The sequence below is a fragment of the Stenella coeruleoalba genome (genome assembly GCF_951394435.1).
Source record: "Stenella coeruleoalba genome assembly, chromosome: 6".
Lineage (NCBI taxonomy): Eukaryota > Metazoa > Chordata > Mammalia > Artiodactyla > Delphinidae > Stenella > Stenella coeruleoalba.
Window position 1 is genome coordinate 75,977,137 of NC_137151.1, and position 26,382 is coordinate 76,003,518.

Consider the following 26,382-nt stretch of genomic DNA (forward strand, 5'->3'; position numbering starts at 1 on the left):
TTTTTTTTTGAATGGATAGAAAGAGAGTTTTATAGCCAGATGACAAAAGGATACAAGTAACTGGATAGCATCTGAAACAGCCTGAAAAAAAGAAGGGTAAAAGGAAGGGATGTTGAGAAAGGTTATTGTGTGGAAGGAAACAAACAAAAGCACTCTGAAATCAACAAAACAAATTAATAAGTATTCTATATCCATTATGTGTAAGGTATGTTGTTGGCCATGGTGGGTGATTTTAAAAGATTTGTGGCCCTACTGTAGCTTATATAATCACTCAATTCAGAAACTTATTAAGCAAATCAGACGTATATTCCTGTAGAATTCTTGGTTACACACACACAAACTCATGTACCTATATAACATTGAGACCCATTGAAAGGCATGGGAGAAAGCAACTCCCAAACCAGGTAAGTCTAAAGGATTCTGGGTCCTGCCTTGTCTGCCCTTGTAATGACCAGTTCCTTTTGGTCACAGCATTTGGTGGGGGGGGAAAGAGAGAAGAGGTCTTTGTGGCAATATCTGCTGCAATTGAATTTTTCATCTTTCCTCTTACTTCTGCCTTTTTCAGAGTTGTGAGTGAGAAGCTGGAAGGATCCCATACCAAGAAGAGAAAAAGAGGAAACCAAGAGGGAACAATCTTCTTGTGATAGCTGATGTCTACTTTGTGGTACTATTTTGAGGGGTCATATGGGAAAAAATTTTTATTACATACTTTATAGAATAATTTGCACTAGATGAAATATGTATGTGCTCAGGAATGCCTATAAGACATGATCCCTGTTTCCAAGGGTAGACACGGCAAAAAAAAAAAAAAAGAGAAAGATAAAACAATTACAAAACAGGTGTCCTGTGAAGAAGAACTTCAAGTTAGATAACAATTCATAACTTACAAGTTGCTTCTGGTCAGGATAGTGATGTCAGATGACCTTGGAGGAGAGCTGTGAGCTGGAAAGAATTTCTTGAACAAACCCCTTTAGTCAAGTGAATAATGGTAGCTGAGTACCTAATACTGTGAGGGCAGGCCACTAATGTCCCTCACCTTATGGAGCCATTCATTTTTTTATGGTGACTTTAACAATTTGGTAAGTACTATTTATTGAACACCTATTATGTCCCAGGTACTTTGCCCAGAGCATTATCTATATTATCACTTATTGATCCCTCCAGGCCCAGTTCATTGCAACTTCTTTTGACCCACACCCCATGGTGCATAACCCCAAGCTGAATTAATAATTCCACTGCTAATTTTTAATTCATAATTAATAACACTCCACTCATTCTGTCCACTCCTTGAATGCAGCACTTCTCATCGTGTAGTCTACATTTCTGGTTGTTCCACTACACACTGAGCTCAATAAGAGCAGCACCCATATTTCACTCCAATTTCTTAGCATTTGGTAGTTCCTAAGTAATCTGTTGCATGAATATTGAGTGGAACTCCATGACTTCAAACTCATTGAAGAATCATGAAATTTTTGAGCAAGGATTTACACTTCTGCTACATACGAGAAAGATTTAACTGGAAAGAGTAACTTGCCTGGGCTTCCCTGATGGCGCAGTGGTTAAGAATCCGCCTGCCAATGCGGGAGACACGGGTTTGAGCCCTGGTCTGGGAAGATCCCACATGCCGCGGAGCAACGAAGCCCGTGTGCCACAACTACTGAGCCTGTGCTTTAGAGCCCATGAGCCACAACTACTGAGCCCACACGCCACAACTACTGAAGCCTGCGCGCCTAGAGCGCGTGCTCCACAACAAAAGAAGCCACTGCAATGAGAAGCCTGCGCACCACAACGAAGAGTAGCCCCAGTAGCCCCTGCTCGCTGCAACTAGAGAAAGCCAGCGCGCAGCAAGGAAGACCCGAAGCAGCCAATACATACATATGTACACAAATAAATACAATTTATTTTTATTTTTTTAATATAATTTATTTTTTTTAAAAAAAGTAACTTGCCTGAGGTCACATGAATTTGATAGAATAAGATTAGAATCCAGTTCCCTTGCTTTTCAGTCCACTGTTGTTTCTTTTTTCATGGAAAATGCTACCAAACACAACTGAATTATCTTTATCTACCAATCTCCTAGCCCCACCCTAATCCTATCAGCAAATTGCCATTGGGCCTTCAGTCTACTTATGTAATATTAAATTTCCTAAAATATCCCACTTTTTTATACATAGCTTTCCTTTCACAACTTCCCATTCCAAATAGAGCAAAATCCAAACTCCAAATTGGTTGGCTTTTGCTGTAGCAGCACAGTGTAAAAGTTGGGGGAAACTTCTGCCTGTATTTTCACTAACAAGCTCTTTCCACAGGTACACTTTGATCCAGCCCAGTGAAACTTCTTGTCAACACACACACCATGCTCTGTCTGAGACTTCCTATTCCTTCTGACTAGAGTGTCCTTCCTCCTAATCGACCTGGTACACTTTAATGACCTGTTCCCCTTCTGGACTGGTTGCTTCTAGCACAGAGTAGAGACCTGGCTTGAGTCACACAGTAATTGAATGAGTGAATTTTGTGTGTCCAGCACCTAGGGCATAGCCCTCTGAAAGGTTCGCTGAATGACTGTTGTCTTTGGAAAATCACAGAAATGTAACTTACTCGTCAGAACTGTAAGCAACAATTTACCAAAACTTTTCTATTTGGAGGAAAAATAAGTAAATATATTGGCTCACTCAGCCTTTTTTTCTCCTTTTTTCTTTCATTCTAGTTCAGATGTTATGACTCTGCTATTGTCACTCCCTCTGTGAACTCCACATTCTCCCAGCACCCCTGCCCCTGACACTTGTGGGAGAGGAATCCCCAAATTCCTTAGGGGCTCCATCACTGGAGCAAGTTCTCAGTAGCAGAAGAAGGTCTGGGCTGCAAACAGGAAGTTTTTGTACTTCTGGCCACTTTGTGCCTGGGGCAAAAACTGCAGAGTCCACCTGGAGATTGCAAGAGAGAATGACAGAACAAAACTAACCTTCCCTTAACCCCATCTGAAGCTTTTCTGTGTAGACATTCCGACCCAGTATCACTTAGGGCTTCTCTTTCCAGAACTGGCGTCTAGCAGGCACATCAGAAGGGCATCCAGCAAAGCATCAGGTATGAACCCTCCTTACAAGGTCCCTCTTCACTTAAAAAAATCTTGAGTGGGACATCTCAATAATTGTTCTGAATTTTTAAGTTTTCAAAGCATCCGAAGGACCTTCCTCTTTGGAAGGCTGAGGGCCAAGGAGAAGCAGAGGCTAGTCACCTAGTCTCGAAATCCTTTTTTCCTCCTTCAATGCCCAAGACCCCATCTTGCCCCTTTAGCTCACACGGGGGGCAAGAAGCAGCTTTCCTCCGCCTGCGTGCCTGGCTTCGTCAACGACACCCGTTAGTCTCCAGTCTTCCAGGGCAGCGGGGGACTCCCGTCCACGCGACCCGGGCCCTTGCCCAGGCGTGGGGGCCCCGTGGACCACGCTGGCCCGTGTGTAGGGAGAGGAGATGCGGCCAGCCCCGGGGATGACCCTGGCCCCAGCCTGCGGGGGCGGGTAGTCCAATGGGCAGCCTCGCTCCGGAGGCGGGCTCAGGCCGGAAGCCACCCCGCGGCACAGCGGCCCCGCGAGACGGCGCCCGTGCCCCTGCCTTCTCCGGTAGCGGCTCCGCGGCCAAGGGCGTCAGGGGCCAGCCCGCCGGGTCCCCGCCGCGCTCTTTGTCCTGGCCGCGCGCGGGCGGACGCGTGCGCCCCCCGGGTGAAGGGAGGCGCGGAGAGAGCGCGCGGGAGCGCGCGGGAACAGCTCGCGCCCGCCGGGCGCCGGCGGCGCGCGCCCCTCCGCCAGGCAAGCAGCGAGCGAGCACGCGCGCCGCCGCCGCGCCCTCCCCTCCCCCCGCGCTCGCCTCGGAACTTGCTGACTGCGCGGCCGGGAGGAGCCGAGCCGGGCGGCGGCAGCGGGAGGCCACAGTGCGCGGGGGTCTCCCGCGTCCCCTACGCCTCGCCGGGAGCTCGCGCCCTCGCCCAGCCGAGCTCCCACCCCCCCCTTTTTTCCGAAGGCGCTGGGCGGCGCCACCCTCCGGCCGGAGCCCGGCACTGCACAACCCCCTCCGACTTTCAATGTTCCACACTCCCCGGCCAGAGCCTCCTCGGCTTCTTTTTTTCCCTCCCCCCCCTTTCCCCCCCCCAGCTGCCTCCATTTCCTTAAGGAAGGGTTTTTTTCTCTCTCCCTCCCCCACATCGTAGCGGCGCGCGAGCGGGCCGGGCGGGCGGCCGAGGTAAGGCGGCGGGGCCGGGGGGCCGCGTGGGGGGCGGCCGGGGCGGCGGCGGCGGTGGGGGAGGGGGCGGGGGCGGGCAGCTTTGTTCGCGCCGGGAGCCCGCGCCGCCGGTGTCCGCGAGCCGCGGCGGGGCCGGCCGGGCTGCTCGCATCACTTGGCGCCCGGCGCGGTGAGCGCTGCCCGCGGCCCCCGCGCGGCCCTCCCCACAAAGGGCCGCGGAGCTGCGTGGCCGCCGTCGCCGGCCGCGGCTCGCCTCGGCGGGCGCGGAAATTTGTTGCACTTCTTGGGGCTTTGTTTGTTTGTTTGTTTTCCTTCTGAAATTTTTTTTTTCGTTATTTTGGACAAAATGTCGGTCCGTGATGTAAAAATTGAGCGAGGAACCTTGATGGCATGGGGAGCTTTGCAGAAGGTGCAGTTTGAATTCTGCTTTTCCCAGGGTGGCAGCTCGGTCTTGGCCGGATGAATCTTCTCTGCTGGCCGTGAAAACGGCCAGAGCAGCTTGTTAGTTGATTTTTTAAAATTCGTTAAGTGTTGTATTTAAAGGCTTACGGGCTCAGAGGAGGAATCGCCACCTTAAATAAGCATATGGGCTATTAATAGGGTATGTTTTCCTCTCGGAAAGGGAATTTGGTAGCTTTGACCAATGTCAGTGTGTAAATATTTAGACGTTATTAGTGACTTTTTAACATTTTTCAGCGAGATCTGTTATTTACAGTGTGTCATATGTTATTAATGCTCGTTGCCTAAGTTCCCTGGCAAATCTGTTTCTTGCCTTCTGAGAAAGTAGACAATTGATAGATTGTCCAAGGGATGGAAAAAAATGTGAGTGGGTTTTCTAACTTGAGATCGGTAAAGCCCTGAACGCTGCCGTTGTGAGACACATCACCTCCCCTGTAACCTTCCTGTACGATGAGATGTGTGAACACTTTTGAAGCGTTTTCATTGAAATATGATTTTAGGTGAAGATTAAGAGAAGAAAATGCTGTTGGCTTATTTCTTAGACTTACATTTCCTTTCTTTCCCCCTTTTCTCTTTAAAAGTTTTCCAAGAAATAACTTCACCAAGATGTCCAGTGATCGGCAAAGGTCCGATGATGAGAGCCCCAGCACCAGCAGTGGTAGTTCAGATGCGGACCAGCGAGACCCAGCCGCTCCAGAGCCTGAAGAACAAGAAGAAAGAAAACCTTCTGCCACCCAGCAGAAGAAAAACACCAAACTCTCTAGCAAAACCACTGCTAAGTTATCCACTAGTGCTAAAAGGTAATGTGTAAAAAAAGGATTAAGCACGTTGTCAGGTTGTCTTCCAAATGGCCGGACGCTTTTGTTGGTTTTATATCAGCAATAGTTCGAAAACATTTCCTTTGCGCTCAGTTTTATTTGGACTTGAATGAGTTGTCATTCTTTAGGTGGCATATAATCCACCTCCCTAGAATTAGACTTTTAAGCAAACTCGTTCTGTACTTTGGTGACTTCAGTGAGAGTGTCCTTGAGCAGAGATTGGACTAACATCTGACAGATTGTTTAAGGAGTTGGCAAGGAAAATTTGGTGAACCCAAATTAGCTGGTACATTGAGGATGTTTCCTTTTTATGAGTCATATTCGGCTTCCTTGAAATTGACACTTAGATCAGCAGTGTCTCTTCATGAAACTTAATGATCAGAAATGGTCATGTTTGCTAGAAAATTTGTAAATTCAAGGCCTTGGCTATATTTGAAAGCAGATTTTAAAATTGTGCTCCAAATCTCCTTTCAGTTTTACAAACATTACTTTAAGTCATGCATCCCAGGTATTACTTTTTGTAATTAAGCTGTGGTTATATAGCTCTGTGTCCTTGTGAGGGCAAATAAAACTGAAAAGTAGCCATTTACGTTTTAGGTGGCACTTGGTGAGTGACAACTTTGTCATTTTTCCTCTTCACTCTAAAACTTGTGGATATGCTTGTCACGTTAATACTCAACAGCAGGAGAAACATATTTTGTTGGATATAAGTGAAAGATCATTTGTTTCTTGTTGATTTATGTTATCTGTAATGGTGAAAAAAAGACTGTCAATGGGACTCCATCAGTGGTAGTAGTAGTGGAATACCCATGATTTCTAGTAATTATACATCAAATGCTTCTATAGCATTAACCAATATCGACATTTTATTGATTTTTGTTGATCACAGCCAAAAGAAAAATAATATAAAAGCTGATAAAATGTTGGCATTCTGTAGTGATATTCTGTGGATTTTCGCCTCTATTACATCAAAGTATTAATAGCGAGAATATTTATGAAATAACAGCAGTCTTTGAGATAATTTAAAATTCTCAATTTGTTGTAATCTTGTTGATGAACATATTAGACACATCTTAAGTTTTGAAAGCATTTTAAATTTGAATAAAATAAGGACTGCGTTTTTTCCTCTTACCTCAGGGATGTCATTATCTCTTCTCCCAAATTTATTTAATTTAAGTGCTGTACTTAAGGTCAGGGAAAACAGATTCAGTTAAATAAGATGGCCAGAATCCTTTGGAAGTTTTTCACTGGTAAAAATATTTGTAAATTTCAAAGTTTTTTTTTTTTTTTTTACAGATAAAATATTGTCAGAATTATTAATGTGCACTTGCAGTAGCTTGTTAACTCTTACCTTGGTAAAAGTGACTTGAAGTCATTGTCAAATATTCTAGTGCTTTCCCTCCTCCCTTCTTGTCTCATTTGCATATAAGCTTGAAAAGAGAATTTCTTTGGTAAAAAGTGTTTTAAAATACATTTTATATCCTTTACTGAGTACTAGTGGAGGGCTAGTTCTCAAATCAGGTGTAAATGTCTTACTTATTTATAGTAGCAAGTGAGAAAAAAAGCTGCAAAGTTTCTGTTAAGGGATTTGGGTTATGCCTCTGAGAACAAAGAGGAAGCAGCCATGTTAGCATTACTGAAGGCGAAGCCAGCCTTGCATTTAACTGCATGGTGGTAGAGGGCAGTGTAATTCCCCGGTTATTCTGTAGACTCTCTCAAATCCTTTTTGTCTGTTCTCATTTCACTAACAGAATTCAGAAGGAGCTAGCTGAAATAACCCTTGATCCTCCTCCTAACTGCAGGTAAGAAACAAATTTTGTTTTAATTTCAAATTGTGGAAAAATATCAAGAGATTCATGTATTGTCCTTGAATATGTGTGCTGCAGAAGAGGCTACATTTGTTTCTTTTCAGCTTTGCAAGTGGATTAAACAAAAATTGTCTTGGGTGAATTAAATTTAGGTGGAAAAAAACCTTTTTAGCGTGTATCATACAATTTGGACTTAAGAATATGATTTTGTGCTTCTTGCTGGGATTAGTATGAATAGTGCTGATTTTTGTTCTGCTGTAATAGTTCTATACTGTGTTTATTCAGAAGTATATTGCAGAAACTTCTAAAATTTTGCTAAGCTTTAAAGTTACTGCCTGTGTGCAATCTGAACTGACCTTCCAAATTTAGAAATTGCTGAATGTGGTGTTACAAAATGTAAATGCAGTAAACAAGAGTATAGTTGTTTCTGTTTGATTTATTCAGTAATTTGCCTTAAGGACAAATTTTTTACGTGCTAAGCTAATGGTTTTAGTTGCTGTTTTCTAGAGAATGCATTGCTGGAATTATTTACATTTTAATTAAATGGCCTAATTACTTGGGAAAATTCTTAGTAATTTTAGTACTTGAAATTCGTGTATAAAAAGCAGTGAATGAGTTGGAATTTGTGGGAAGAAGTCATTTCAGTGAAACTCATGTAGAATAATTTAAGATTGTTGGTTGGTATAGGTGTATTAATAGTAACTGGTTGGTAATTTTTTTCCTGAAAATTTTTTAAAAATTCCTCTTACTTAGTGCTCAGTTTTTCAACAGTGACTTTATGGCTTCCAAAATTCATCAAACTTAGAAAACCAGTCTTTAGATGATGTGCATGGAGATACCTACTCAAGAACAAGAGTGGCTGCTAGAAATAAGGAAGTGTTGTGGTTTGATATGAAAATGTTTTCTTGTTTTACCTATATTTTTGCTACAAGTTGTGTTCACTTGTGATGATCAGACCTATTTCTGAAGTCTACTTGAGATATAATAGGATATAATCCAACTGCTTCTTATCATGTGTGTTAAGTGGGTCCTCCAATAAGGTGATCTGATCCTTATTTGCTCATACTTGTAATCAGACATTTCAGTTCAAAAAGGAAACATGAATGTAGACTAATTTTAAACATAGTGGTATGTCAGATCTCAAAGTAGCGCTTACGAGCTGCACTGTCCAGTAATGTAGCCACTAACCACTTGTGGTTATTGACCATTTCAGTTGTAGTCCAAAAATGAGATGTTCTGTAAGTGTAGAATACACATCAGATTTTGAAAACTTAGTATGAAGAAAAGAACTTTTGTAAAATATCTTACTGATTTTCTGAAAAATATTTATTGCATGTTGAAATATTAATATTTTTGATATGTTGGGTTACATAAAATGTTTTAAAATTAATTTATTTGCCATTTTAATACAGTTAGACAATTTAAAATTACATTTGTGGCTCGCATTATATTTGTTGAACAGCACTGCTTTAGAGAATAAATAAATCAAAGTATTTCCTTTCAGGCTTCTAAATGGTGTGTCAAATCTGTAGCCATTTAGGGAGGTCAAGTTAAATTTGCTCTCTGGAAGAATCACTTAACTTGGCAGAGTGTATTCTGGTATTTCTCATTGTAAAAGACGTAAAGATCTATCAGTTCAAAGGTCTTAAATGTTTTAAAATTGCATGTAAGGTCAAACATTCTTTAAAGGTTTTTGTTGATTTTCTGCAAATGGCACAAACTAGTGTTCTTGTGTAAATCTAGCGAACCCAGTAGAGATGTGTGAGATGCCCTCAGAGGAGTAGCTTAGTGTTGCGGTTGCTGAAGAAATGTGCTCTACATGTTTAGCCCAGGAATGTTTCCACAAGGTCACTGACGATTATTTTAGAGGAAGTAGAGTCTTTCTTGGAGATAGAAAGTTTAACTTGTTATTATTTTTCTCTTTATCTACCAGATTTCCTTTCAGTCCATGAAATAATGCTTTACATTTAGTGATTAGGCTAGTGAAATAGTGAACCTTTGGGCTTGCCCATGTGCAGTAACTTGGAAACAGCATCTGTGCTTTCCCTTGTCACAACTTGTGATCACTGTCAACTATTGCAAATGACATCTTTCAGTTCTCTGCTTCTTGTTATGTATGAGTTTCTTTGAGACTGTGTGAGTGATTAAAGAAAAAAAACAGAAAATATGAGTCTTAGTAGGAGACTGGAGAAGTTTTTTTTATTAGTTTGGGGACAGCCTTCCTTCATATGCTGGACAAGTAAAATACCCACATAGTTTCGTGTGTTTTTCTATAAGTCTTCAGATTCTTTTGGGTGGAAGAACATCTAGTCCTTGTTCTTGAGCAGGAATTTGGAATAGTGAGTGTTTAGTGGAGGCATTTTAGGAATTTGACAGCTAATTTAAAATTTGTATTGTATTTTTACCTTGTGTCATACTTGTCGTGTTCTTGTAATTCACAGGTGCATTGGTGAGAATTTTAGCTTTATGATGATCGTACAGTTTAAATTTGTTAATTTTTGTCTTAATTAAAAATGGGACTCTATATTAATAAATTGTAGAGTATGTGAATTAATATTGCCTGAAATCTATGAAACCTAATTCTTTTGACTTTAATGTGTAGTTAATCAGAATTCCATTATGGTTTTGAATATGATTTTTATAAGCTTATCAAAGTACGTGACACATTTAATTCTTCCTCAGGGAAGAAATGTAAAGTATGTCTGTGTACATTCAGGAAAAAGTAGAATGGAATACAAGAAAACTCAACAAAAGCAAACTTACTCAGACTTGATTAAGATTTTTCTTAAATTCCTTCCTATGTTTAATTAATAAAATATTCTTTAGTTATTATATAGCTGTGTCAAATATGTATACACCCAGGGTGATCATAGGATAGACTTAATTACTGAATTAAGTGTGTGGCTTTAAGCATGTTTGAATACATTTTGATAGTATTGATATTTCTTCTCCCAATAGTGTAAAAGTTTGATAAAATGTTATTTCCAATGATTTGATGGCATTTCAATTTTTAGGTATTGGAGTGCTTTAGGCCAAAGCATTCTAAACATAGGGATATGACATTTAGTGCCTTCAATTCATACTCTTTACTGTATTCCAGATTAGAGTATAAACAGCTGATACACCAGTGAGAATGAAGGGAAATTGTATGTGCTATTAAGACATTTATGTTCCATCCAAAGAGTGTCCTTGTCCTCTCAGGACTTGACAGGTGGCGGAAGTTTAGAAAGGTGCTGGATTTTGAACTTAGCCTCTAATTCTTTCTGTATCTGAGAAAGTAGAAAAATACTCTCCAAAAATATTCTTTAATATGTTCAGATTGAATCTGTGTTAAAGTAGGTATTCAGGGACATTTGTAAATAGTTTTTGAGTGTGGGAAAGACCTTATTGGGAGGGAGGTGTGACGGTATCAAGTTATAGTATTAATATGCGAAACCTGAAAGTAGGTACTAATGCTTGCAAGTTTTGCTCATTTCCTTCTTTCTAAAAAAAAAAATTAAGAGAAGCAGTTAAGTTCTAAACCAGAAGTTGGCAAGCCCTGATTTATTTGTAAGCCTAATTGTCTAACTGGATGAGCTCCATCTCCCTTTGAGGATTACCACCACTTTGCACCATTTCTAGGGAAGATAGAACTTCACTGGACTGGACTGTCTGGGTTCAGATCCCTGCTCTGGCACTTAATAGCTATGTTAACTTAGATAAGGTATGGAATATTTCTGTCTTTCAGTCTCTTATCTGTATAATGAAGATTAAAATGATATCCTTCTTTGTAAGTTTGTTGTGAGGATTAGATGAATTAATATGTTTAAAATTTTTTTAACAATGTAAACTTGGTCAATAAAACGGCCGTAGCATGGTTAAAGAGCTAGTTTATAGCAGTATGCCTTCACTCTTGCTGGCGTTTTCTCCAGTGCATCAGCATCCGACTGTAGGAATAATTTCATCTTAATCAGCTCCGCACCTATTTATTGAGACTATGTCAGGCAGCTGTTTTTTTTGATGTTAGTAAAAGCAGTTCCTTGGAACTTGAGTAAAAAAGAAAATAAACCTAAGAATATTGGGTAAAGCTGAACAAATAGTATATCCTCTTTAAAGGAATATGCATAAGGTTGATGATACTTAATTCAGTAGAGAATGCTCTGACTGTCCAATAAATTATAATAAAAAATTTTAAAATAATGGTGATAGGTATGTTTTCCCTTTTAAATGTTCCATTGTAGGAATTTGTAGTTTTACTGTATTGAGAATGAGATTATATCAATGTTTTTGTAAAAGTTAGATTCTGAATTGATACAGTTTACTCGTTACCTAAACATAGCATTCTTTCCTTCTCTCTGATCTAGGGAGAGATTTTGGAAGCTTTCTCTAATTGGTGTATGAAGGCAGGTCATGATCAAAATAATGTGATATCTACATAGCTTTGTTGGTTGCTTATACAATACTTGGTTTTAAACCCTCCCACACATATGGATAGATTGCTTTTTTTTTTTTTTACTTATACATTTGATTGTTATTAGCCAACAATATTAGCCAGTTTATATTAGCCAGTGTGTGCTATGTGAAGGTACCCTATTTTATAAAACAAAATTGTGCCATTAATCATCTAGTCCTTTTGTTTTCAACTGTTGAAAAAAAATCCTGCAATTGCCTTTTTATAAAAATTAAATCTCAGTTGGACGCTCAATTTGTGAAACAGATAAGTATAGAACTACTCTGACTGAAGGTGTTTTCCATCTCACTCTACTGTGGTCATCTACCAAGGGTAGTTCTTATTTTATTATTAATTAATTACATTTTGACATCAGCATAGACCTCAAAAATCATGAGGATTTTTCTTGGTACTTGGACATTCCTGATAATTTTAAATGTTTTATTTTTCAATAAACTAATAGTTGGTTCAGCACAGCTGTAATATCAATACATGAATCCGGTATGTTAATACTATATACTATAATTATTTACTTGTTTGTCTACCTTCTGCAAGAGTTAGTAGTCCTTTGAAAGGATTGTCTTGAACATTTTTCTGTCTTCACACAGTGCTTTTCATGTGAAGATTTATTAAGTTAATAAATAAGTTGAAGTCTGTCAGATGGACAGGAATAGAAATTCCAGGCAAAACAATGAGTTTGGATTGGAGAAAATCTATTATATATCCCATATATTCTTTACTTTTTCATAATTGTAATTTTTAATATGATTATTCAGAGGTATTTTGTTACCATTTTTATTGTAAAAGGAAATTGATTCACAGTAAAGCTAATTATTTCCCTCATATATGCCAGTGTAGCAGAAGGACTCAGATCTGTTGTGACTAAAAATTTTTTCCAAAAGAATGATGTGATTGAAAATAATATTCTTCCCCATCTAAAGGTCACATTTTTATTAGGGATCTGTTAATTTCAGTGCAGATAATGTAATTAGAAAGTGTGTGAAAACTGTGCATTTAAAAAGTTGCATGGTTACTTTGCTGCTGCATGCAAGACTCAAATTGTTTTGTTCCTTTCTATACATAACCAACTGGTACCTTATTCTTCTCTCCTTGAATAAGTTGCTGTAACAGCAGATGGATATGTTTAGTTATAAGAAAGTCAACAAGTCATTGTTCCTTAGAGTGCCGGGCGCTCCGATTGATAACAGAGAACTTGATCTGCCATTCTGGTCTTTCCTACAAAATTAAGATTAAAAACAGAATAAAACCACTGTAGATCTAGAGAAATAGAAAATGGTTTTTTTCCCTTCCCATACTGCTTTTAACAGGAAGTATATTTGGCATTTTAGAATCTAGAAGAATAAACATCTTTAAACTTTTAATATTTCTCTTGCCTCAGTTCTCAACTGGGGGCAGTTTTTGCCTTCTTATTCCCTCACCCCACCCTGGCCTAGGGGGCAATTGGCAATGCCTAGAGACTTTTCACAACTGGGGGAAGAGGGGCTGCTACTGATAATTTAGCGAGTAGAGGTTAGGGATGCTGCTAAATACCTTGTAATGCCTAGGTCAGCTCCCTCCAACAAAGATTTATCTGGGCTATAAAATGTCAGTAGTGCTGAGGTTGAGAAATCCTGCTGTAGATGTTTATTCCAGTGCCTTGCCTCTTTAATTTTTACATAGTTTTTTTTTTTTTTTTTTTTTACTGTTTTCCTATCTTACTAGTGATGCCTACTGAATACATTCTCCTGTACCTTCCTCAGAGTTGGTGTCCCCATCTCCCACTACTCTTGTGCTGTAGTTTATCTTATGTTATCTGATACATGTCTGTTTTTTTTATGTGAACCTACAGGAATGGCTACCTTGAGTACCTGCTAAATTATGGTCTATTGAGGCCAGAAATGCTTACAGCAGTATTTTTAATTAACTAGTCTCCTTCTAGTTAATTATACCCTCTCATGATTTAGCTTTAGGCTGGTTGTATCTGTGTGCTACTGGGAATATTGAAGTATCGTCAAGTAGAAATACCATTGGAAAGTCATCAAAATTCAATTGGATTCAGTACGTTGATTGAACTACAAACAGGTTAGAAAGCCATGCTCTTCATTTGATTTTGATTTTGATCATTAAGACAATACAGAGATTATTTACTTCTATTATTGTTACAAGTCCACAGTCCTTTATTTCAAACTCTTGAGGCCAGTAATGTTTGAGAATTTGGAAATTTTAAGATTGTAGAAAGGGAATGTGATACATTTGTTGTGTTTTATGTAACACCGCCAGTGGGATCTGGAGAAGCACTCCATAATCAAACATTCATATTTCTACAGTCAGATTGTATGAATGTTCATATTAAGGGGATAAATAGACACTACAGATAGTTTTTGGTTAGTTCATGTTTGGTGTTGCTGCCAAATTATTTTTCTCCAAACTTACTTTTTTTTAATCTTTGATTTTTAGAGCTTTGGGGATATTCCAGAATTGCGGGTAAGCAATTGTGGCTCTATAATACTTCTGTTACAATCACAAGTGACTTCAGCTATTTTACTCATGGTGAAAGGGCGTTTAAAGTCTTGTTCAGCTTTTCTTTCTTTTACCTGTTTCCTGATAGCTGTTTTTAGTTTCTCAGTTGTTATTTTTGTACTGTTGCTTTTTGTTTTTTTTGTATAACTTGTGTGCTTAACTAGAAAAAAGTTTAGACTCTTGATTTTAGAATTTTTTCTCCTTAAGGTGAAACTATAAGTATCAGTTTCTTTTTAAGTTATTCTGTGTACATTGGATTACTTTTCTACTTTGCTATCAGAATTCTCTTTTAACCATTCTGTTCATTCTGGATATACAAAATTACACAGAAAGGAAGATATCCTTTAATACCTAAGCTCAGGACTTGCCATTTTTATGTATGCATTTTGTCTAGCATTTGAGTGCAGTTAGGCTGTAAAAGGAGACGCTGAATTTTGCTAAGCTGTGTTGCGTTAACAAACAAACCTAGAAAGATTATAACATGAACATATAAACGTTTGTCTCACTTATATGAAGTCCTCTTCGGGTCCAGGGACTCTCCTGGTTAGCTCTTCCACGTGTTGGCTCAGATCTGTGCAGCTTACATCTTGTAGCCCTGCCATTTGGAACATGTGTCCAGGCAAGATAGCTAGAGGGTCATGTGCTGGCTAACTGTTAAGTGCTTTGGTCTGGAAGTAAGGCATGAATTAATCACATGGCCTCGACCAACTGCAAGGTGGCTGGAAAATGTCAGGGAGCATATGGATATTCAGTGAGAAATCGATTTCTCTCCTTATATACAAAGGATATATACTTCATGAATAAGTGAGCACCCAGCCTGACACTACTGGATTCCATAGTATAGTGCCTATTAATATGCTATTTTATTTAATTCCCAAAACAATCCTTTGAAGTGTCATTCTTGTTAAGATTTCAAAAGCTAATCTGAGAGTTGTCACACATGTAGTGCATATACATAACAGCTCCAGGGCAAAAATTTAGGCTTACTTTTTTTTTTTAAATACATTTATTTATTTATTATTTTTGGCTGTGTTGGGTCTTCATTGCTACTCGCAGTTGAGGGGAGCAGGGGCTGCTCTTCGTTGTGGTGCACGGGCTTCTCATTGCGGCGGCTTCTCTTGTTGCAGAACACGGGTGTGCAGGCTTCAGTAGATGCAGCACATGGGCTCAGTAGTTGTGGCTCATGGGCTCTAGAGCGCGGGGCTCTATAGTTCTGGCGCATGGGTTTAGTTGCTCCGCAACAAGTGGGATGTGGGATCCGCAGCATGTGGGATCTTCCCGGACCAGGGCTTGAACCCGTGTCCCCTGCATTGGCAGGCAGATTCTTAACCACTGCGCCACCAGGGAAGCCCTTTAGGCTTACTTTTTACGTGAAGGTAAGCACTTTTGCTTTTGTATACTGCTGCTTGAGAAATTGGGTAAAAGCATTCAGAGTTGTTTAAGGGTTTGTAGGTGCATGTTTAGTATAAGTACATCCCATTTGTTTGCTTATAGTCTCTTGAAGGATCCAAAATACTGTATGGTTTTAGAACCTGGCAAGTGAGGTCCAGATGGTGAGTTGGAGAAAGAAGAGTTGCCTTCTTTGGCTTGAGGGTGCTAGGCTCACCTTGAGTTTTTTTTTTTCTTCTTTTTTTAAATCATTCAGAAGCATTTTCTTTTCAAGGAGCATTCCCCAAGTTGCCAGCTTTCTTGGTTATTCTCTTGCCTTGTAAGGAAGAAGGTCAGGGATTGAATACGATCGTAATGGAAAAGGCAAATCTTTGTTCTCTGGCTTGTAGTTCCTTGTGTAAGGGTTTTCTTTGGGCAAAGCAATGAGACTTTAAATCTGCCTCTACTTTTTTGTCTGGGGTATTGTGAAGCGGTCTATGTTTATGAATTGCTTTGAAGTTGGAAAAAAAATCTATGGATAAGAATTTCTAGCTTTATGGAGAAAAGTCCTAATCACATAGGATTTTAGGAGTATTTTAATGCTGATTTCTCAGCAACATGTGCACTTGTTATTTTTTAATACTGGTACTAGATCTGACTTTTTATAGAAATTTGGCTTTATATTAGATCCCTCTTAATTTTATCTTGTTTTATATCGTTTCATTGTTTATTTAAACACTATTTTTCCTAAACTTGTGAATTTATACAAAAATATTTCCAGATAATAGTATGGAGATTAGCTTTTTTCCTAGGAGTCTCTCTGGAAGAGGAACTGTTCCATTTAGCAAAACAAACCTAATGTTTTCAGTGTGACCTTCTAGGTTGATATAGTTCATTTTAGATTGATAAAACTAAATGAATTTTATGAATCAAATCTGTATCTTGCATCTTGTCTAAATGCTGTATTAAAATTAAAATTTAAAGCTTTCAGGTTTTTCTTTCTGTTGACATTTCATCAGTTTTATAAGGGTATAAAAGGAAATAGTGTAAGCTCCTTTTAGCACCTGTTTTTGATGTGATGGTCAGTAAGATGTGATTAACCTTAAGTAATAGCAGGAGGGTCAAATTTCTAGAGTTATTAAATTTTTAAAATCCCAGCCTCCTGTTTGGTCCTTGTTGTAAATAATAATTGTTTTAATTTTATGGTTATTTGCAACAGATAAAACTTTGAAAGGAGTTGCAATATTGCCTTGTTCATTCATTGTCCAAGGTTTAGTCTGTCTGTTTTGGAGGGATTTGGACCAGTTTTGCCATTCTGAAGTTTCTTTGCCGCTTCACTGTCCCAGAGTAAATATACTTTGTCATTCTGTTTAACTTCTAGCTTGTCTGGGGAAAAATAAAGACATCTCTAGTCTGAAATTGCTTTTGGGAGTATAGCTCCACATGTTTTGGTCTGAGTGAAAGGCCTAGGGAAACATGAATTTTGTTACCTTTTTATTTTATTTTCCTTTACTTATAAATCATCATGATGATTCTGCCTTTATATCCATGGGACTCGCTTTTTATAAACACCATTCGTTCCCTTTCTGAGGGTGGTTATTTGTAGTTTGTTTTGCCATTTACCATCTTATAGGTCCTTTACAAATGGATCATTTTTTTACATTAAATTTTAGTAAGTCAAGAATCCATTTATTTAGGGTCCCCAAGAGAATCAATCTCAGAAGATTGTGGCTGCACATTTTTTATGGCTTCCTACTGCTTTCTGTAGTCTTCTCAATTTAAACAGTAGCAACAACAAAATGTAGAGGGCATCATAAAGCCTTGGCTTTATGGTTTTAGTTTTGTTTCACACTTGTTTCTAAGGGTATTGGTAATATTTGTTGGATTTGTAAATACTTGTAGTAAATTTACCTGCTATCACAAAGAGGGGAAATCTGGCATTTGAAGGGTTTAAACACAAACTTAAATGCTTGTGACCCATGTGGAATTCAGTGATGGTTTTAACTAGTGCACCTTTAGATTTTCTTTATTTTATTTACATCAGTGTCTGTTTAAAATTTTTAAAGACATTTCTGTTATATCCTCCCAGATGCTTAATATCCCCATATCCATTAGAGGACTATGCCAAGTATTCATTTTGTTCTTTTATAAGCCCGAAAATAAACATGTTGCAAATGATTGCTTTTCCCTCCTGCTGAGGTTTCTTAATTTTTTAAAATTAACTTATTATGGAGAACTTGAAACATATACAGAAGTAAACAGACTAGTGTGATAAATACCCTTGTAGCCTTCACCCAGTTTCAATAGTTACCAACATTTGACCAATTTTGTTTCATTTATAACACCAAACCGTTTCACCCTCCCATATTACATTGAAGCAAATCTCAGACATCATTTCATCTGCATTTTTAAAAAAACAGCTATTTCAGTGTGCATTTTCAAAAGGTAAGGATTTCTTTTAATTTAACCACAATGTCATTAACACATCTAAAAATATCAAAATTCTTGAATCAGTCATTGTTCAAATTTACACATGTCTCAGGGATGTCTGCCTTCCTTCTTCGCAACTAATTTGAATCAGTATCCAAATAAAGTAGAGACACTGTGATTGATCGATGTTTTTTATGTATCTTCCAGTCTATAAGTTCTCTCTTTTTTTGTTTTTGTCTTTCTCTTTTTCATTTTTGCAATTTATTTAATGAAATAGGGCTGAGTTTCTAAGTCTGTATTTGCTTATTGCATTCTTAGTCATAGTATAATATCTTTCTTTGTGTTCAGTGTTTCCTGTAAATTTGGGAGTTAGGTCAAGAGGCTTGTTCATATTCAGGATTGATAGCCCCCCTCCTTTTTTTCTTTTGACAAAACTGCTTTATAGGTTGTAGTGAGCTTTTCTATCAGGAAACACTTAAGATCTGATTGTCTTTTTGTGATGCTGGTAGCCATTGGAATACATCTCTTAAGAGAAATTTACCCACATCTTCCATTTGGTTACCAATCCGGTGAGTTACGTAGTGAAGGCAGAATAAGTGGTTAATTCTTCCCCTTGTTTATCAGATTTATTTTTTTCTTCCTTTTCAGAATAATGAGTTGGTTTCCTATTATCCTTTTCAGACTTATTGTAAACTTGTATTTGTTGTGTTTCATTCCATTGCAGTACTTCAGTATATTGCTGCTGTAGTCCTTACAGACCTTCTTAATTTTAAATAAACTTCAACTTAAATTGCTTTGCCTTAGGAAACTCTGGATGTGTAAAAGTTGCATGGACATATTTGGTGGTAAAAAAAAATGCAAATGCATGTTATTCAACTTAACCAATGCCCTGGGTGTTATTTTTAAAACTGAATACTTAACTGAAACTATTGCTTTAAACATAACATATTTTCCTGGCCACGTCTTCATTTGTCAAGGGATAATCAATGTCTTAGCATTAGAATAACCAAAATTCCTTTATTAGAACTCTATGTCTGTTCTTAAGTTCTGAATTAAAATTGATTAAGGTGGAATGCAAAGACCTTTATCAGAATCAAATTATCACAAGAATTAAATTTAAAAATGAACTTTGTTGTTCATTTTTATCTAAATATACAAGAAGAATGCACAAGAAAAGCGACCTTCTTTGTCTGTTTACAGTGTTTCTTATTGGTGTCCACTTTGGCATTTTGGACTGGGTTGTGCTTTGCCTTAGAAGACACTGAGCATCCTTGGACTTCGCTGACATAGTGCTAGAAGGGCCTCTCCCAGTATTGTGGCCACCAGAAACCAACTCCTCCTCCCATTTCCAAATGTCTAGGGGGGAAGAAGGGTTATCATTTCCAGTTGCAAATTACTGGTCTAGATTCCACATTATAATGATAGCAAATCATAATGCTGTAATAAAAATATTTTTGTATAGCATTGCTTTAAGTAATGTATAATTTGTAATAGACTTCTTATGTAAAATCTATCATGACCAAGTGTGTATGATTTTACTGCATATGAAATTGTCTTCTAGGCAAAAAATAGGTATTTTCTTCCTCTAGCATTTTACTTTCTTTACACCTCCCCCAAACTCTGAAATCTTTCATTAAATTTAAGCTTTTTGTATGACCTTAACGTGTACATATACACACTCTCTGGCAAATATGTATCTTTGTATATTCCTTTGATCTTTTTATTGTGAGTGAATTTGATTTTATTTACAGGAAAATCTTTGCTCTTAACAGGATTTTTCTGCTAGCCCATTGCCTGAAACTGAACCTTTCCTTTTCATTTATCTCCAATCTCTTTCCAATTATTAACCTTATCCTGTTTCTGAGAGTTTTGGTTTTTTTTTAAGCCCATTTAATTGTTATCTTTTCTCTTCTTATCCACTATCTGGCTGCCCATTTATCTTTTAGTTTACTGAGCCATATATGTAGCCACATCTCCACTTTTCTGTCTTGTATTTCTTTCATCTTTTTGTAATCTGGCTTTTCCTCTTCTGTTTTATTTGAAAAAGCTATTTGGTAATCTAGCTGTCAGTGTTTTCTTCATATGACTTATTTTTAATTTCTTTTTTGTTTTAACTGCCTGCCTTCTTACATGTTTTTACTTTCAACTTCTTTTTGATGAGCCTGAAATGTCTCTTCTTTCTGCTAATTACTCTTCTTTAAGTATTTAGTACTTCCTCTTATGTGGGGTATTTTTCTTTTTTTTCACTCTTGTATCTTTTATCCCTTCTCATTTCCCCTGGGCACTCATGCCACATTGTGTCACAGCTGCTTTTTGATTATGGAATTCCCTCAGGAATTTTAGTGGGTGTCCGTCAAAATGTTCTGCATTTGGTTCTTAACTTATCTTTATTTTTAATTTCTGTTATGTATAAAAGCTATGCTGTGGCAAAAGTGGTCTGTTTCCCACCCCCTGGGCATAACATGGGTTTCTAGGTTCTGCATCTCTGTTTACCTTCTCTCACTGCATAGAATGGCTTTCATCCACCAAACAGTAGTGCTCCTTTAAGGCCCATTTCAAATCCTACATCTTGTGAAGCCTTTCCTGCATATCTCTCTTTTGAGAGACTTACATATTTATTCTCTGCTACTTATCGCCTCTTGTCACATGCCCTTTCTTTCTAACTGAACTGGGCACCAGAACTGGGTGTGGATATTATGTTTCTTTATATTTTCACCTCTTAGTATAATACTCTTGCACTACATTTTAGGATAATGTTAATGAACTCCTAAGTTGAAAGTAGTTCTGAAACTAGCCAAATTCTCAAAGGTGCGGCATACCACAGGAACCCTACTTTGACCATACATCCTGGTTTATATCTTTTGTCTTGGTGTAATTGTTAATAGCATTTCCTTTCACTTTCAGAAATATCCCAGTTAGTATGATAAGTTGTAGGGTTACCTTACCCTAATGCTATATGTGGGCAGTGTTCTGGTTAGGCTTGGTGAAGCAAAACATTCTTGTAATCAAGCATTGTCCAAAGCAGAGATTCTAATTTCATAGTCCAAGGGTGGCCTGAGAATGTGCATTTTGAGAAGCATGTCTTAGGATTCACGTACTAGCTACACTGTAATCAGTTTTTTGAGAAATAGTGCTCTGAGGTTTAGGGTCATTGTTGGGATGAGGAGAGTTGGGAAGGGACAGGGGAGATAATGAAATACCATTTATTCTCTGTGAAGCTAGAGAACAGTTAAGGTTGTGTTTCTTACTTGGTTTTTAATGGCTAGCTGTTTCTTAACGTAAGCACTCTCTATACTTTGATTGCCTGTGTCATAATGCAAAAGATTGGTAAAAGTGGGAGGAGTGTGAGAAACATTAGCGCCATGTGTATATGTATATGTATGTGTGTGTAGCTAATGACTTAATGAGGGCATGAAATTTTAGTGCGAACAGCTGAAAATAAAAGTAAATCAGAACTTAATAAGGTGCAACTTTGGAGGAAGATGGCATTAGCTAAAAGCACCAGAGACATCCCTAAATCTTACTAGATGTTTTTATTTTTAAAAAAAAGAAAATTTAAAACAAACAAACTTCAGCAGCAGTCTCTTAACGATAATCGACAGGATGATTCATTTGAAAACGTGGATTAGATCATTTGTAAAATAACTTTTAAAAATTTATGCTTAATACTTTTATTAAATACTTTTCTCTATAGGTTTACAATTAAGATGTTTTAAACTTCCAAGTGGTAGCTCTTTCCCATGTTATCTTTTATTCTAGACCATAGGAAAAGATGACAAACTACCTTAAACATGTTTTGAGGCAAATATGACCTAAGTCCCCAAGCATGATACTAGTACTGCCAAAATGACAATGGTCTAATTTCATTGATGAACAAAGAGCATTAAAATTGTAAAAACAGGGGCTTCCCTGGTGGCGCAGTGGTTGAGAATCTGCCTGCCAATGCAGGGGACACGGGTTCGAGCCCTGGCCTGGGAGGATCCCACATGCTGCGGAGCAACTGGGCCCGTGAGCCACAACTACTGAGCCTGCACGTCTGGAGCCTGTGCTCCGCAACAAGAGAGGCCGCGACAGTGAGAGGCCCATGCACTGCGATGAAGAGTGGCCCCCGCTTGCCAAAACTAGAGATAGCCCTCGCACAGAAACGAAGACCCAACACAGCAAAAATAAATTAATTAATAAACTCCTACCCCCAACATCTTCTTTAAAAAAAAAAATTGTAAAAATAGAATACTCTTCAAACAAAGGGAGTTTGTTGCAAGACTGAAGAATGGCAGTTCCCAGTCCTCTGATATATCACAACAGTAGGCTAAAGAAGAAAAGTTATTGAGCGTTTCAAGAAATACATAATATGATATAACTAAAAAAAAGAAAAGAAACAGACTTACAGATACAGAGAACAAATTAGTGGTTATTGGGGGGAGGGGCAGCATAGGGGTGAGGGATTAAGAGGTACAAACTATTATGTATAAAATAAACTACAAGGATATATTGTGCAACACAGGGAATATAGCCAATATTTTATAATAACTATACATGGAGTATAACCTTTAAAAATTGCCAGTCACTATATTGTACACCTGTAATTTATATAATATTGTATATCAACTGTACTTCAATTTTTTTTTTAAAAAAGAAACACAATATGAAATAAAAGCATTTGGTACATTTTATCCACTCATAAGTTATGGACATTTTGATTGTTTCCACCTTTGGGCTGTTGTGAATAGTGCTGCTGTGAACTTGTGTGTACAGGCATTTGTTTGAATACCTGTTTTGAGTTCTTTGGGGTACATTCCTAGGAGTGGAATCGTGGTCATATACTTGCCAAACTGTTTTTCACAAAGTCTGTGCTACTTTACTGTCTCACCAATAATGTATGAGGGTTTGAATTTCTCCACGTGCTTGCCATACTTATTTTCTGTTGTTTATTTGTTTGTTTGTTCATTATAGCCATTCTGGTGGGTGTGAAGTGGCATCTCATTGTGGTTTGGATTTGCATTTTCCTAAACGCTCCTGATGTTGAGCACCATTTGGTGTATTTTAACTGACTCTCAAGTCTTAAACAGTGAAGTAGAAGAGAATTTTTCCTTAAAATAATAAAATATGCTTCTCTTTAACAAAAAGCCAATATTCTATTTGTTGAAAATACTTGCGAACAGTTCTTTTAAATTTAGGGGTGGGGGGGAAACCAAAGGTGCCACCATTATAGTTAGGTAATAACTGTGACTGTAAAATTCCCAACTAGGGAAAGCAGAGACAAGATTCCCCCACCCCCCACCGCCCCGCCCCACCTGCAAAACAAACAGACGAGCAAAAACTGTCCTTTTGTACATCCAGGAAGTCCAGCTGACCCAGATAAAGGGCTCTGGAGTTAGACAAATACAGGTTCAAGTCCCAGCTCCAACAAATTAACTGTGAGCTTTTGAGCAAGTTATTTAACTCTTCTCTCAGAAATGCGGATAATAATCCTATTTCATCTGTTTTTTTTAGTGAGTTAGATATTACATACCTTGTATATGTTACATGTAATGGTAAATAGCAGTTATATGGAAAAATAAACAGGCATGTTTATGGAAGAACATTTTGAAAAAATGTGTTAGAACCGATAATTGTACAAGAAAATAATTCTAATCCACAAATAGCAGTGATGAGTGGGACAGAATAAGAAAATATTATACAGCATGGTAATTGATTTATTTCTCTGGTAAGAGTTAAATTTTTGTGTTCAGCAGCCATCTTTTGCATTTTTCATTATCAGCATTTAGCCCAGTTTCTAGCACGTGGAAGATACATATGTATTTTTTTAAGTTTTGTTGAATACAGGATCAGATTGACAGAGAGTATATTAAACAAACACCTTAAAAAAATCTGTTAAAGTAACTTTCCAAAACATGGAATTAAGAGTACTTATTAAATCAAGTTGAGGTAAATGAATAGTGATTTTAAAAATTGTTAATCGGCCTTCCCTGGTGGCGCAGAGGTTAAGAATCCACCTGCCAGTGCAGGGGACATGGGTTCGAGCCCTGGTCCGGGAAGATCCCACATGCCGCAGAGCAACTAAGCCCGTGCACCACAACTACTGAGCCTGTGCTCTAGAGCCCACGTGCTACAACTGCTGAGCCTGCATGCTGCAACTGCTGAAGCCTGCGCGCCTAGAGCCCGTGCTCCGCAACAAGAGAAGCCATCACAATGAGAAGCCCGTGCACCACAAGGAAGAGTAGCTCCCGCTCACCGCAACTAGAGAAAGCCCGTGCGTAGCAACAAAGACCCAATACAGCCAAAAATAAATAAATTAATTAATTAAAAATAAATAAATAAAAATTGTTAATCACAACTTTTACAATATAATCTCCATATGGATGAAAATCTTAAATATACTGTAAAATGTCAGATACTTACGTGTAACATTTCAGGAGGCTTGGGGACCACAAATTTCCTTCCAAGCTCTAGTTTTATAAATGGATTATTACATTTACTGTAAATTAGTATGAAGAAACAAATTAAAATTTGTCACTTATTCAGGAAAGATACTTGGGAGAGAAATAACTTTATACCCTTTAGAAAGTTGAGAGCTTGCATGTTGAAAGTAGAATTAAAAGAGCTTCTTAAATATCTGGTGAAAAGAAAAATAAAATTATGTTTTGCCTTGACTTTCCCCCTTAAGAATGTGTGGGGGAACAAGAAGTGGAAATATAACAAAAGAGAAGATTTGGAGAAGGGGTGGGTTAATGGAGCACCAGACCAGTAGGTTTGTTCAAGCACAATGGAAGGAATAGGCGGAAAAGTAGAGAAAAAATAGAGATTAGCCTAGTGAAACTCAAAATTGAAGATAAGGATCCTGACATGGAAGGGCAGTAGGAAATCTCTGCAGAGGATTGAAAAGAGGAGTTGGGATTTAAAGGTGTAACAGATGAGCCTGTAAAGTGAGTTGTAGTGGTTAGAGACTTAGGTAACTAATTGACACTGGATGCTCCTAGGGGGAAATGGATCTGGATGCAGTTCATTGTTCAAATCAATTAATATATTATTTTCAAATAAGAATGAGGAAATGTTATAATTTTACCTTTTTAAACCTCTTATAAGACAGTGCTATTCTCACTTTTAAATACTTGGTGACTAAAAAAGGTGACGTTTATATATGTCTTTGTGTTTTAATAATGGAAGTTTACAAGGAAGTTGTACTTTTCTAGCTGTTGCACATTGGGGATTCAAGGACTTGAGTATCACAAGCAACAGGCATTAATTACATTATCACAGAAGCCCAGTTGTCATTAGTAGGAACTACATGTGGCCTTCCACGCCTAGCTGGCAAATAAAATTCTGGGAATTAGGTTGACTTTATGATTGGCCTACTAATCACCTCTTGAAATGGATTTGTTTTAATGGATTTCTGTTTTGATGAAAATGTGTATCAGTTGTTGGCTGCATGACAAAAGCACTAGTACATTAGTAACAGCATAATATTCAAGTATATAATCTATATTATATATTACATTTATTCTGTATTTGTAGTGTTCACTGGTGTTAACATGTCCTAAGAGGTTGTATGAAAAGTGCGGAAGTGGGACAGGAAATGTAGATTGTGTAAATTGACAGATGCTTATCTCTTTTTTGTTGTTAAAGACAAACTTAGGAATGATTACAAATGAAGAAAGTCCTCTAAACTAATAGATTTAGACGCTATGACTTAGAACAGTGCTGTCCAATAAAAATATAATGCAAGTCACATACGTAATTTTCAGTTTTCTAGTAACATTAAAAATATAAAAAAAGTGAAATTAATTTTAAAGTTTTTATTAATGCAGATATCCAAAATTATTATTTCGACATGTAAACAATATATACAGAATCTTTGAAATTTGGTCTGTATTTTACGCTTACAACGTATTTCATTTCAGACTAGCCACTTTGTAAGTGCTTAATAGCCATAGGTAGCTAGTGGCTACTGTATTGGACAGCATGGATTTGGAATGTTTGCCGTGTCTTTCTGTCTGTCATGGGTTAACTTGTCTTTTACTCCCTCTTACCACTTTTTATTGTGCATAGATTTTAAGAACTGGGGCACACCCCAGTTTGTAAAAGTAAGATTAATAACCCTTCATGGCTGGAGGTAATTAGATGTGAAAGGTCTGAAAGAAAGCTCAGCACCCAGTGTAGAAATGCAAGCTGTTTTCCAAGGGATTCTGTTTTGAAATATATTTCTCTGCCCATGATTCTTCATTATTGCTGCCTTAGGGTAGTATGTGCATCCTTTTTACTTGAGAAAGAATCTTTCCTTTTTGTGAATGGAGAGTATGTCTTGAACATCACTTTT

At 37.9% G+C, this 26,382-nt stretch overlaps 1 protein-coding gene across 6 annotated transcripts in view; it reads left to right on the forward strand.

The window, feature by feature from the left end:
- The first annotated feature begins 3,063 nt into the window (after positions 1–3,063).
- UBE2E3 (ubiquitin conjugating enzyme E2 E3) overlaps positions 3,064–26,382 on the forward strand; it is an 89,219-nt gene continuing 65,900 nt past the window's right edge. Inside the window, exons 1-3 of one of the 6 annotated variants that reach the window (XM_079925269.1) lie at positions 3,064–3,084; positions 5,274–5,492; positions 7,262–7,312. In XM_079925269.1, the coding sequence (XP_079781395.1) occupies positions 5,299–5,492; positions 7,262–7,312 (245 nt within the window). In that variant the 5' untranslated portion in view covers positions 3,064–3,084; positions 5,274–5,298. Of the gene's footprint in view, positions 3,085–3,566; positions 3,804–3,835; positions 4,234–4,330; positions 4,735–4,813; positions 4,835–5,273; positions 5,493–7,261; positions 7,313–26,382 lie in introns of those variants that run through there. The other 5 variants (XM_079925271.1, XM_079925268.1, XM_079925270.1 and 2 more) reach the window with 5 other exon arrangements.